The sequence below is a fragment of the Branchiostoma lanceolatum genome, chromosome 9 (assembly GCF_035083965.1).
Source record: "Branchiostoma lanceolatum isolate klBraLanc5 chromosome 9, klBraLanc5.hap2, whole genome shotgun sequence".
Taxonomy (NCBI): Eukaryota; Metazoa; Chordata; class Leptocardii; order Amphioxiformes; family Branchiostomatidae; genus Branchiostoma; species Branchiostoma lanceolatum.
The window spans coordinates 6,525,239-6,539,254 of NC_089730.1; the positions used below are offsets into that span (position 1 = coordinate 6,525,239).

Below are 14,016 nucleotides of genomic sequence, written 5' to 3' on the forward strand. Positions count from 1 at the left end.
GTCTAAGATATCCACAAGATGTGGTGCTCTGCCCAAGCTACTTCAAGATTAGGGAACTTTTCCAACCTATAACACATTCCAACCACACAATCCAGTGTTGTAAATAAACCCCTGTGAAAAAGTTTAAAAGCTTCTTACTCCAGTGTCGGGTGTTGTGTTGTCAACCCTGTCTCAAAGCCCACCCATACTGTAAACTACTATCATTACAATCATTGGATATAAGTCATCATCTAGGATATTGTATATATAAAGTATTGGGTGAGCATTGTTGATATAATTGTACAAAAGAAATTTATTATTAAGATTATATTAGAATTTAGAACTATCAGCTTGTGTTGTACAGAAGCATTGTTGTGATTCTTAAAAGCTTGTTCAATTCAAAGTACGCATGCGCACTGCGAAAAGTATTTCAGCACGTTTGATTTTGCATCCCTGTGGAAAGTCTTTTTTTTCCGTGAATGTACCGTGCCGTGCCGTGAACGTGTTTTGGAGCATGACCGTGTTTTGTCTTGTGCTCGTGTTGTCAGCATCAAGGTCAGTTGTGTTGGCACTGTTCTCTTAATTTTGTCCTTGCATTGCATGATCTGTTTTGCGGCCATCCTGTTTCATTTCCTAGTGGAATGATTTTGTCGTGTTTCCTTTGGCATGCTTGTTGGTTGGTTGGTTGGTTGTTCATGGTTGCTGCTGCATGGTGCCTGGGATTGAGTATAGTCCACGTTGGCTTGCCTACAGGTCAACATCCTGCGGTCCAACAAGAGACCAATGTAGACGCACCTCTTCCACCCCGTGCTGCACCACAGCAGCCACAGCATCTGTACAGCCAACATGAGCCGCATGTCACGGCCAACATGGCCCGGCCCCAGGAGCCTTATTCTGCACCGCACGAGATACAAACAAGGCCCTCCCCCGCTCACAGACATGACCTTGCCCTCCCCCAGACCACCGTTACCCGCACCCACAGCTCAACCTATCTCCAAGATGAAGAGCCCGGCAGACAGCAGCGGAGGATGCTCCCTACCCTACCCGCCTCCAGGAGTGGCATCCTCTCATTGGGGAACCACTCTCCTCCTAAAAAGTCCTCCCCTCCAAGAACTCCCCCGAACCACACCCCCACCAGGAGAAAACGAAGTGCCTCCCCAGACCCGGCTAACCCCCGCATCCCCACCCCTGCTCACAACCTCACCTCTGGATACGCCCAGCAGCCACGCTACCCCCATAACGACGCCCCGAGGCAGCGCCCGCCCCGCGCATCTGCTTCCATGGTGTGTCAGTCCCCCTCTCCGGAGGACGACCTGGCTTACGAATACATGCCCCACCAGTCCCCCTCAGTTAACTCGGAACTGTACTACGTAGAGGACAACAATTATGAACAAGAAGGCCCGTTTCAAGACGAGGAGCTAGACGAGCTTGAGTACGACAACACTTTAGATTACTTGACCTTCGAGGTTGCAGCAGCGACGTCGAATTCTCCCCTGTCCCAACAGAATTCCCCTGAAATGTACGGAAGCGAAGCTAGTTACCGGAAACGGAACATGCCGGCCAGACAGGACAGCAGCGGCATCGGCCGCTCGTACAGTGACTCTGACGAAGAATCTGATTGGTGCTAATGATAAAGAGTTCAAGTCTTCTCCATTGAAGCTGAGTCACGTGACCTCCCTGCAGCATCCCGATTGGTTGGACTGGACCACACGAAAAACTGCTGTTGCCTATCTTAGACATGGGCACTTAACCTGTACAAGATATCCGGTCTACTCGCTGTGGATCACGAAATGAAGGACCAAGAATTCTGTGCTCTTCAGGTAGATGCCACAGTGCGAAATGTACAGGTACTGCACCGAAGCCGACACGCTGCTGTCGCGGGAGGAACCTTGACATGCGCATGCGCAGAGGAAATATGTGTCCCCTGGACCTACGTCAGCCACAGATGACCAAGACGTCACGTGGAGGCCTTTGTGTTGATAAATCAAACGAAAATGTGTGGAGCATCAAACATTCATTCTGCCTTTTTATGTGACTTGACAGGCTCTTTCTTTTTGGGCGACGCCTCAGGGGCGAGCCTAATTTAAATCATTCCCGTGGAATTCTGTGAGAGCCATGTGGGGATGTCAAACCTTGTTGATGTCTGCTATATGGTTTATTTGATAGATAAGTTCAAATTGCATGTTTGAGTTTTTATCAAGCACTTATTTACCGCCAAAGGTGGTACTGAAAATGTGGAACAATAAGTCATATGATATCATTGTAAGCACTTGCCTGGTATGATTTTATGTAAGATTTGGAGTGGATCTTTTTTTAATGTTATGTGCAATTTATACCTAGGAAGTCTTTGTTGTGACAAATGCTCAATTCTGACCAATCTCTCCAGGCTGGATCGCCTGATGTTTGTGTTGTATGACTTTTTCACAGATTATCGCAGTTTCTTACCATTTTTAAAAGAATTTACACAAATAATCGAAACCATTTTGTACACCAGAAGGTTTCTGTATTTTAGGTAAGATCCATGAAAAGTTGTATAAATGCCAAAGCTAGAATATTGGACATGCCAAAACTATTTCCAGCGCAGTCCAGGCAAGACAGTAGCATTGTAGAGGGAAGTACAAATATCGTAGCATGAATCCTTATCCAATCTACATGTAGTGGTTGACAATTTTCTAGAAAATACAATTATGTATCTTGCACTACCACTTCTTGCTTAAGAAAACTATAAAGGTTTATGCACACGTTGCATCAACTTTGCCCAATCTTATTACTGATACAAGGGCCGTTTTTTTCCTGGCTCTTGATATAGGGGTAGCTTGTGATGGGGAGGCAACAACTTAGCGACGGGCCCCACAAAACTGTCTTAATCTTATAGTGGCCACCTCTCCCGTACTTTAAGGAAGGGGATGCTCTTTATCAAACCATCCCAGGAAACAGCAGGATCTGTAAAACAAAAACAATGAACGCACTAGTAATTTTGCCTGTGGTCCAACCAGCTATTCTAGTCTATCTTAAAATGATTGACAATTGCAAATGTATCAAATTGAGCAAAGATCTTATCTTGAGTCTCATTTTGAAATCAGGATCACCCATTTGTCGATACAATGAAGAAGGCTAGCATGGTAGCATACGAATCCGATCAACACGAGAGAAATTTATAATTACAGCTCTTCAAGGAAAGAGATGATGATTTCGTGTAGTACTTTCCGAACTTGAACGCGCGGTTGACCTTGAAGGTTCTTTCAGAAGCAACGAAAATGATTATCAAAACGGTCTCATCCAATCATAGCTCCCCTCTCATACTAACAGTGTCCTCTTGTTTCCTGGTGGTGAGCATCTTTTCTACAGAAGTTAGTGCGAAAAAAAAGATAGTGGCAAAACATTTGTCTTTATACATTCCTGTATAGCGTATTTGTGAGAGATATCTATCCCCCAGTGTGCAATGGAGATGTCGGATTGGTTCCGGATTGAATACAGTGTACTTTACAATACAATAATCCAAGTATAGAGGAATGTGCACCAAGGAATGGTCAACTTGCTTCATAATTATTGACCACAAATGACTGATATAGACCAAAAGCATTCTGATGATTAGATTTTTGCATTTGGTTCCGACATATCATTTTTACAACAAATTATGACTTTGCTCCGCACTTTATGGCCTGTTGTTTGTTCAAGTCATATTTCCTGCTACTGAAAACAATAGGTTTATGTAATATAATATTCGAAATTCAGCAGTGTCGCACACTCTGTTTATATTAGCTCTTAGAAGTTTACAAAAAAGGCTAACGCCATCAGACTAAAGGGACTGAAAATATGTAAAACAAGCCACACATTTAACATATTTATGTATAAAAAGAGGAACTACAAGAGGGTATGATGAAATTGAACTGAGACGATTGTATAGAATATTATAGGAAAATATGATTCTTCTTTATCATTGAAGCCACTCCTATGTGTATGCCCACCCCTGAACAACTTGTACAAGCCGTGGCAATATAGACTGAGTGTTTGACAATATTCTAACAATTTCGGGCATCTTTGGTGATATTTCTGGTCGATATTTATTCCTGCATAGATCAACACTTAGATAATGAAAACATTTATATATTTCCCCCAGTTAGAGCAAAGATACAATTCACATTTAATTTAGTACAATTATGAGACACTGCATGAAATTGTATGCTCAGCTTTGATAGTCATGGAGGGGAAATGTAACACTATGTTAATGACATCAATGCGTGTTAATTAAACCCTATAATTGAATGCCGATAACTGTTATTTAGGCCAAATCACAAATAAAGGGTCTCTACGATGCTTAATGTGAACATTTTGTTTGCCGTTGATTTCATACCAATGAACTCTTGCAACAAATTATGAAAACTTGAAAAATGTCATTCAGAAATATCAAAGAAGATGCCTCAAATCACAAAAATGTGTGTTCCTGGCCGTATAGGGGGATTTCACTACAAAATATATCCATTGTTTTCACTTTTTCTATTGTGACAGTTTTTTATACAATTTTGCCCTGTAAATATTTGACTATGCACGTTGACATTTTCTTGAGAATGGAAAGAAGAGGAAGCAGAAGAAGAAAATGAATGTGATAAAGCAATTCCACATCTGCCTATAGTCATGTCGCTTCACACCAGAAATCTGTACTGCTCACCTACAACCAGCACTCTTCCTTTTCGTGATAAATCAATAAAGATTGATACATCTTGAAGGTGTTTCCATGTTTTTGTTTTTTGTCTGTTGCACACTGTAGTCACTATACCTCCGAAAATAATTTCATCAGGTTGTTAGAACATAGGATATTGGAGGTTCTTTTTTCACAACTGGTAATTCTTACCTGCTAACGTTTCGGTGTCTGTCAGACACCTTCTTCAGAGCTTCTGACTGGAGTACTGCTTATCACCGCTATAAGTAGCCGATGTAGGTGGCGCTTTTGCGGTGAGAACACTGTCCCGAACGAGGCTAAGTTTGTATCCCCCCTCGTCTCGGTTCATCACTGGTGTTCTCACCGCAAAAGCGCCACCTACATTGGCTACTTATAGCGGTGAGAAGAAGTACTCCAGTCAGAAGCTCTGAAGGTGTCTGACAGACACCGAAACGTTAGCAGTTAAGAATTACCGGTTGTGAAAAAAAGAACCTCCAATATCCTGTAGTCACTATAAATCTGTATTAATAATGATTATACATATAGCGGATGAAAATTCATTTTAAAAGATATTACATGCTGCATATGGAACACTTGTCAACATCAGGTAAGGAAGATGATTATGAGAAATATTTTTCGTTGTTGTGATTTTGTTTACCATTTATCAAACAGAATATCACAATATACGTCTCAATGCTGGGTAATGCTCAGAATTATCAGACGAGGTACTGCATGTACGTGTATAACAGTAATACAATTGGAACCAGGAGCTCAACTGTGAGGCTGCTATCAGTTAAGCTAGGGATATCCCTGTAAACTCGTTGCAATATAAAACATACAGAACAATTACAGATGAGAAACAAAAGCACAGTGGAAAATGATAATTACACATATAAAAGTTTTTAAAAATCGTAACTATGAACTTTGGACTAAGGAATACATAGGCTAAAATTATTACCGGGAATTCTCCACAACCTCTGACAGCTGCAGTCACAAATATAGTTAGTTTTTCTCTAAAGGCCCTGTCACAATTGTGCGTATATTCAAGTGTGTATGAGTTGCGCATGAACATCTTTTTCGTTTATGTAAAGTTTGCAGGGAACAAGTTGCAAACTTAACCTGAAACAGAAACTTGTTAATACACAACTCATGCGGACTTTCATATACGCACAAGTGTGACAGAGCCCTAACATTTTAAGACATCTACTGGTTAAATGAGGAATTAAAATTGACTGTATGACTCTTTGACATTCAACACTCTGCAACCAAGCAGATGCACATGAACGTTCATTGTAGGTCCCGATCGGTAACTAGCTATCAAATCATAGACAAGTTAACTTCAAATTTGGTAAAGGCACCCAATGGCCTTTACTGGTCTCACAGATAAACATGTAAGAAGTAGTTTCCTTTCTAAAGAAAAGGGGCACTTAAAAAAAACTGTGTCATTAAATTAAAAGCTTGAATATTCCTAAATTATAGATGTTACGATGTTTCTTATCGATATCACTTCCAAATTGTTTCGAGGCAGAAGGATTTTTTTACCTTTCAAATAGTTAAACAGCTATAAACGTTTTAGGCTTATAGACATAGAGGTGTAGTAATATTCAGGTCATAATGTCCGAGTAAATACAGGACACTGGTAATCAAAATTGAATGACTTTTATCAAACATTTACTTTCACAGCACCATTGATAATGAAAGTAGTACTAGTGCAGCTCATGAGTTAAACCATCAAATGATTGCACATCTTCAATGATTACAATTACACCCATTTTACCTTGTTTTCAGGTGGCCATGGACCACACTCTGACGACCCATTGGGCATATTGAACACAGGTAAGGTACCAAGTTGAAGATGAACGTATACGTGGTGTGTATGGGTGCAGAGATTACTACGTATCAACAAACATCAAGATATCACAATGCTTATATCTAATAGTAATCGTTTTTGAGCAAATAGTGAATAGGTTTGCCCATCAATTCTGAAAAGTTTCCATTTGGGATGAACTTCTTTAAACACAATACAGTCATAAATGCTAAAGGTCTCTTCCAATGAGATTTCAATTTTTGATTTGATCTTCTGTTATTTACTTATTTATTTTCTTGCTCTTTCAGCTCTGATGGTAAACATGAACAATGTATAATATTATATTGTTTTGCCGTTCGTTTCTCCAGCCCAGTACACTCCAGAAGCCAAGCTCGCCTACATCCTCGCCTTCTGTGACTTCCAGCACATCCCGCTTCATTACCTGCGGGAGGGCTACAAGAAGCTCTCCACGGTCGCCCTGAGCGAGGCTGTCCTCAGCGTAGGCAGCGACCTCGGCGGCGAGAGCGTCGACTTCTACGCCAATATCAAGCTACTGACTCAAACACGTTACCTCGTCAAGGAAGACACGCCCAAGGCTATGGTGTCCATGCGCCCGTTGACGCAGAAACGTGCGCGCGGCGCGCTGTCCAACGGCGAGATCCGCTTGTACATCAACTGCCTGGCAATGACCATAACGCAGCAGTACCGTGACGGCGGCAGAGCGGCGGTGCAGGACGCGCTATACGAGCACGCAGAGCAGGTCCTGCTGTTTTTTGTTTCCATAGTATAATTACAGGTTAACGTAGCAAAACCTTTGTTGAATCCGTTGGTATGTGTGGTGGCCGCCATCTTGAATTGTGACGTCCGGGGTCGCCATACCATTTTATTGGGAGCGGTGTTTTGGGGGGGTCGCTAGCGTTCTCTCTGTTTTTTATCAAATTGGCACACAACTATCACACAATTCAAATAAAAAGAAAAATTCAATACCAATTCATATTTATGAAAAGACCCCATAATCGCTAATCTTTATTTTGTGAAACCAGTAATTACAATGTAACAATGTTGTTCAAGATACCTACAATGTCAGTATGTTTGTACCCACGCCTTTATCACAAACTTAAGGTTTTACAACGTAGTAGGCGCCATATTGGCTACATTTTTCTGAAACAGTATTAAATTCATTTACCTGTTTGATATAGAGCCGACATGTTAGAAATTAGCAGTAACTCAAGAATAATGGTAAATCAATATACATCTACTGTCATCGACAAACAATCTTACCAATAACACTGATCATAGCAGTATCATCTATGAAGGTATCTGGAGAAATACTATGCCCTTCATTCGTTTTTACTTATATTTTCCTCCTGACCTTTATTAATGCATGTACAGCTTTATTTACATTTTACAAGGTACATATTTACAATATGTACAAAATTAGTTACTATCCAACAAGCATAGAAGATCCCCTCATTTTCTAAGTGCTTTCCTGTATGATGTTTTCTGCAGGTCCTACTGTACAGCGAGAACTACGGCGTATACTCCCACTCTGTAGGCTTGCTCTACCTGGCGGTAGGGCGGTACCTCTCCCATACAGGGCACTTTGTGGAAGCGGAGAACCACTACACCAAGGCAATGAATTGTGTCGCAGACAACACGAACACAGGACCAGACCTGGACATGGACCCGGCATTCCTACAGGCAATCGTCAACAAGGAGATGGGCAAGACATGGCACAGGTAGGTTATTCTTCTTTGTCATTATCATATTATAGCTAACCTTGTTAACCAGATCTTGATCATGGTTAGAGGTTTATGTATGATTCAGAGAGTTATATTATGCATGAGAAAATACCTGAGGTGTTCAATTCAATCATCATCATCATCATATCGGGCAGCTTCAATACTCTTTGTAATAGTAGCTCTGTTACCCACATTTTCTCGTCCAAATTGCACATATAACATGTAGAATTAATATGATCATAGCCAATACCTAATGTTATATTCAATAGGATGGCCGAGAGTGATAAATACAAATTGTGCTAAATGTCTCGTACAAAAATCCATTTCTAACTTGCAGTTCTTGTGGTATTGGCCAACAACAATAGAAACTTGTGCAGTAGCATCTCAAGCAAACTGCACACAGATTCCCTCCTATGTTCATAGACAATGGATGAAATGTTTCAGTAGCATGACTTGATGATTTGATTTGTGATTTCAGATGTGGGAACCTTGACCAGGCTGTAGACCTTCTGATGCACGCCGATGACGTCCTGGGCAGCTCCAGAGATGGTCCTGCGTTAAAGAGCAGATATCCTGAACCCTCTAACCTCTGGCTCATCACCGAGAGGCTCGACTGCTGCGACAGCTTCGCCAAAGTCTTCGCCGACAAGGGCGACTTCACCAGCGCTTCCACGTGGATCGCTCGGGCGGAAGGTCTCCTGCGCACCCCCGGGCTGGTCGGCGTGCAGCGCTACACGGAAAACGTCGCCATCTACTACCGCCACGTCCTGGACAGCACCATTGAGAGGTTGTTCTTTTTTTATTACTCCAGGAAGGAGGATGACCTCCTGACGGGAGTATTGGAAATGCTTTTGTTTGCATGTTCGCAGCTAGAACTCACGATCCCGTTGTCGCATTGGTGTGTAACTTGGCATATCGTTTGCCACGTTGGGCGTGGTGATGCACAATGTCTTTGTTACACCGTAACTGCTTTTATCGTCAATGTAATATCGTAATTGAACCCCTATATTGACGTGCATATGGTACTGCCCTCCCATAGAGACCATGCTTTAAATCCGTTCCGCAAGCAGATACAGGGTAGATTCTTTTGCTGACTTATTTTATTTCTGTATTCTTTAGGGTAGCTCCCTCAGTGGCTTGTCACTGATTTTCAGGGAGGACCTAGGTACACATATGCAAACAATACACTGATATTTACATAACATATTGTGCGTCAAATTACAAAATCGTATCCATACTCATAGTCCATTTCGTGCCAGGTCGTAAGGATGGGAGGTCAGGGGTCACACAATTCTTTTGCACAGTCTTTTGAATGTTTGCATGGATGAAACGGTTTTAACATCTACCGACAGTGTATTCCAGTTCTCTGCACCTCTGTATGTAAATGTACGTTTCCCAGATTCCAGTTTAACTTTCAGCAGTCGCAAAGAGTGATTCGAACTATGTCGGGTTGTATAAGTGTGAGACTCAGGGGCTCTGCTAAAGGAACTTAGGTACTCAGGTAGCTGATTATCTTAGCCGAGAAGATAATGTTTTTGGTTACGCCAGCTGTAGGGTGGGTCTGTATGTATGTCAAGAGCATAACTTGAGAAAGCCTTGGTAGATCTTCATAATTTTCGGTAGGTATGTAGTGGTTGTGCAAAGAAAGGTCAAGTTCAAAAATGGTTTACCTGGCGTTTTCCAACAGTACTGCAGCGGACTTTGCATTTTTGTGTGTTTGTAAATAGGCAAAAATAGTGACGGAAACGTTGATGGATCTTCACGATTTTTGGTAGGTGAGTAGCGGTTATGGGAACGAAGGTCAAGTTCAAGAATGGTTTCCCTGGCATTTTCCGTCGGTACTGCAGCGGGCTTTGTGTGTATGCGTATTTGTATGTGGACAACATAACTCGAGAAGCTGTCAATGGTTCTGCATGATATTTATACAATGACTTGTGCACAGGTTCTACATCGCGCAGGACGATTATCGCAAGGGCACGGCGTACTACGCGCAGCTGATGTCGGAGATGGACAAGACAAATGTTCGGTTCGCTTTCATGCAGTCGCAGTACTGGTCCATGCGGGTTTCGGAGCTGGAGGAGCCTGACATCGACCTGCTGGAGGAAGCTGCACACAAAGTGCTCAAGTCTCAGGCCATATTGGTATGTAATTTGCATATGGTAGAGTGGTGTAGTACATGTGCACAGCCCAAAGTGGTAGCTGCTGTTAGTTCAACAAATATAATCTTGATGTCAGATGGAACAAGAAAGATCAAATTTTGCATTTTTCAAAAACATTTCGTGGGTGAAAAAGATCGTCTACTGTCTGTTTCATGACAGTTATATCAAGCCTTATTATTTCAAATTTATAAAGTTGTTTCGTCTACTTTCTGTTTTATGGCAGTTATATTAAGCTGTATCATTTCAAATTTATAAAGTTGTTTCGTGCATTGAATTGGTTGTAGTGATACTCTAATCGGCAGATTTACACATTGCATTTTGTTATGTTATGTTATGTATATGAGGTAGAATGGTATTACTGTACATATTCTGCCAATTCCTGCCAATTTATATGTTCTGTTTATATAACGCATGCAGGTTCGTAAAGTTGGCAAGAAGCACAGCGGCTACGCGTGGAACTGCCGCATCCTGGCGTCCATCCTGGCCCGTATGGACGATCGCCTGGAGGAGGCGCTGGACAAGCTGGAGGAGGCCGAGGCCATTCAGCAGACCACCTACCCCAACCACGAACAACTTGGACAGACATGCTATCTACAAGGTGGGTGACTGGCTAGAGAGGGAGAGAGAAATGGTTTATTCAATATAAATACAACCTCGCAGAACAGGTGCTGAATTGCGGCTTCTGTACACAATACGTCCTGCATATGTTATCAGGACTTAAAAACGTTACAAATTGAAAATTGGATAAAAAGCCTTAATCCTTGTATGATATCAATGATATTACACGAATTGAAAGTCTATTGATACACTAACATTTACTGTCATTTAGGTTAGTGCACTGTTTAGCATACGTTGTGTCCGGCACTTAAACGGACTACGGATTACCTTAGCCTAGAAGGTTATGTTTTCGTTCGTGTGTGTGTCCTTCCTTCCGTGAACACGATTACTAAAAAATTCCTGGATCGATAGTCTTTTGTTTTTTTATTCTGTCATGTTTACCCAGGGTAGCCCTGCTCAGTAATTAACACTGCTTTACATATGCATAACACAAAATAAGTAATTAATGTACTCATGCATTGATAATACAAACAGAAAATTAGCATACAAAAATAATAATAATGGTCATACTGAAAACAATGACAGGAATGATAATAGTAAATAAATGATAACAATAATAATGAAATGTCTTGGTATTTGGTATGTGGGTAGGTCTTCCTGAGACCTCAACATAGGTAGATTTAGGGCTCCCTGGCGGCTTTTTATGGTACTGCAGCGGAACTTCCAATTTTGATATCTCTTGTATGGGGTTGTTGAACTCAGTTTCTGAGTAGCTATAGCCCGCAGTTTGTAGCTATATATGCATATAATTACCTCTGACCTCCGTCGTTTTGAAAGTAGCATTAGATTCAGATGAAGGCATTCCCACGGCTTTGCTGTCTTGTGCCACAGGATAGAGATACCATGGAACCGCACTACATACATGTACTGACAAAACTTTCTACCAAGTTAAAGTTACATATATATATATATATATATATATATATATATTACTTCCGTCCACTTCAACTTCCCAAGAGTATCTTTGAGCAACTGTTGCTCAATGATTTCACTTCTTCCTACCCTACTATAGCAGAGAAAAGAATACATGTCGTTTGAACATGGTTCCATCTTAAATTTGTGATATTCCCTGCCTTTAAACGACACTAACCGGTAGTGTTTGCTGGTTCGCAGGGCTGGTGTACCTGGACATAGACAGACTCCAGGAGGGGAAGGAGTATCTACAGGCCGCGATGGAGTACTTCGGACCGCAGCATCCACGGGCCCTCACCATCATCCCCCTCCTCATGGGGGAGCTCAGCGGGTACTCCGAGGCCTAGTCGGACATACTAGTCGTCTTCACGCAAATACACAAAAAGTAAAACTTTCTAATAATTCAAACAAATTCTTAAAGGAAAGCTACACAAAAAATTGAGAATCTTACCACGCTATGCTTAATATATTCCAAAGTCAAATTCTTACTTCAAGTTGCTTCACATAAGTCCGTCATAGTTCTTGAATTTTCCACCATTTGCAACTTATGCCATGCTGACGCCTTCTCACCTGGTAATTGAATTATATGACGTCAGTGTTCGAAATTCTTCGCCTGATGATTAAATTATATGACGTCAGTGTTCTATAATTCAATTAGAAGATAGCAGCGATTGACTGTATCAGTACAGTAAAGTATTATGTACAAATATAGGTTGGGCTACAATAATTCTACCTGTTAACCTTCCACTACTCTATACATGGAATCATTCAATAGCTGCCAATTTGAACTCAAAGTTTTTAATTGTACTTGACCAGGTGGTTATTTTTTTCATTTTCGGTGAACTGCAAAAGTTATTGTCTCAGTATTATTTGGCAGAAATATGTAAATTTATCGTTCCGTAAAAATGTGATGGTGGTACAGCCAAGGGTTTAGGTTTAGGTATGATTATAATAAGTACTCTGGATAGTAAGAGGGTGAAGTAGCAAGGGCAACACTTTTGTCATAATTTCATATTTCATTCTTCTGCATACCTATAATTTGTATAAATATCAAACGATCAATCCAACTGTAATGTTTAACTTATTACTGGTAAGTCTCCTTTAAAGGTTGTCTAAATGTATCTGCTTAACCAGCTAGAGGTCATTTTTTGTAACAGTATTACTTTACCGAGATGCCAAGTTTGTAAACTATCATTTCTAAACAATATATACAGTATTGACAGCAGTTTGGGTTTGAGTTTAGTAGGGATACGTAGAAACAAGAAAATCACAGTTCAAATGCTGCTAACTTTTGTTTTGTGAATAATACTAACTTTGGCAGAACAAGTCTGTTTTGGGCCTCTTTGCAAATATGAGAAGAATAAGGCTTACTTGCTTTACACATGCATGCAGTATTCGTCTACGGCCGTCAGGCGATCAAACCCGCGGTCGGACTGATACCTCGGGTGATACGGAATACCCCGAGTTGTATTCTATATTTACATCAGATCATGTTTATCAATAACGACATGTAACTTAGTAATATTCAATCAGGAATTTCCTAGTGTCACACATATGATATATTCATTTTGAAAATGTATTTTACCCTGATATCAGGGAAATCTTTGGAAACTTTTGTCTTCCCGGGCAAGTTTGATTACTGTTAAAGCGTTTACTTTGTTTAAGGAAAAATAAAGACTGGAAGATTTTGTTATTATCAAGATAATGTGTATAACTAACCACAATGGCTATAAATGGTATAGATTTTTTAAATACATAGGGACAGCTTTTGTAAGGAGTTATGGTGGCTACATTTTCTTGCCTGTTCATGTTTTTCATATAGTTTTCAAGATGTTTATTTTTTATTGGATGCCAATAGATGTTAGATAAGATTTGCTGCAAATTTACGTTTCGTTTGCTGATTCTATCATTTGGAATTAGCATAGAGGAAAGGCTTTTTTACAGGTGACATTGTTGTGTTTATATTTATATTTGGCCAAATGTTTGGCAGAAAAAGATTTTATGAAGGGAGTTTATGATATGAATAAAGGTGTGGAATTTGTGAGGATTCTTTGTTGCTGTATCTTAATGAATGTTTTGATAAGTAAGAATACATAGTAACATTTTTTTTTAATATCCCAGTATAGAATTCAATATATC

The 14,016-nt window shown here is 40.6% G+C and overlaps 1 protein-coding gene across 13 annotated transcripts in view; it reads left to right on the forward strand.

The window, feature by feature from the left end:
- The window catches only part of LOC136442212 (probable voltage-dependent N-type calcium channel subunit alpha-1B), a 152,241-nt gene extending 139,559 nt beyond the window's left edge, over window positions 1-12,682 (forward strand). For 9 of the 13 annotated variants that reach the window (XM_066438955.1, XM_066438954.1, XM_066438953.1 and 6 more), the window contains 7 exons: window positions 6,428-6,475; window positions 6,815-7,206; window positions 7,956-8,185; window positions 8,667-8,975; window positions 10,131-10,329; window positions 10,765-10,945; window positions 12,079-12,682. In XM_066438955.1, the coding sequence (XP_066295052.1) occupies window positions 6,428-6,475; window positions 6,815-7,206; window positions 7,956-8,185; window positions 8,667-8,975; window positions 10,131-10,329; window positions 10,765-10,945; window positions 12,079-12,224 (1,505 nt within the window). In that variant the 3' untranslated portion in view covers window positions 12,225-12,682. Of the gene's footprint in view, window positions 1-732; window positions 4,706-6,427; window positions 6,476-6,814; window positions 7,207-7,955; window positions 8,186-8,666; window positions 8,976-10,130; window positions 10,330-10,764; window positions 10,946-12,078 lie in introns of those variants that run through there. The other 4 variants (XM_066438963.1, XM_066438964.1, XM_066438965.1 and 1 more) reach the window with 4 other exon arrangements.
- Window positions 12,683-14,016: the final 1,334 nt, after the last annotated feature.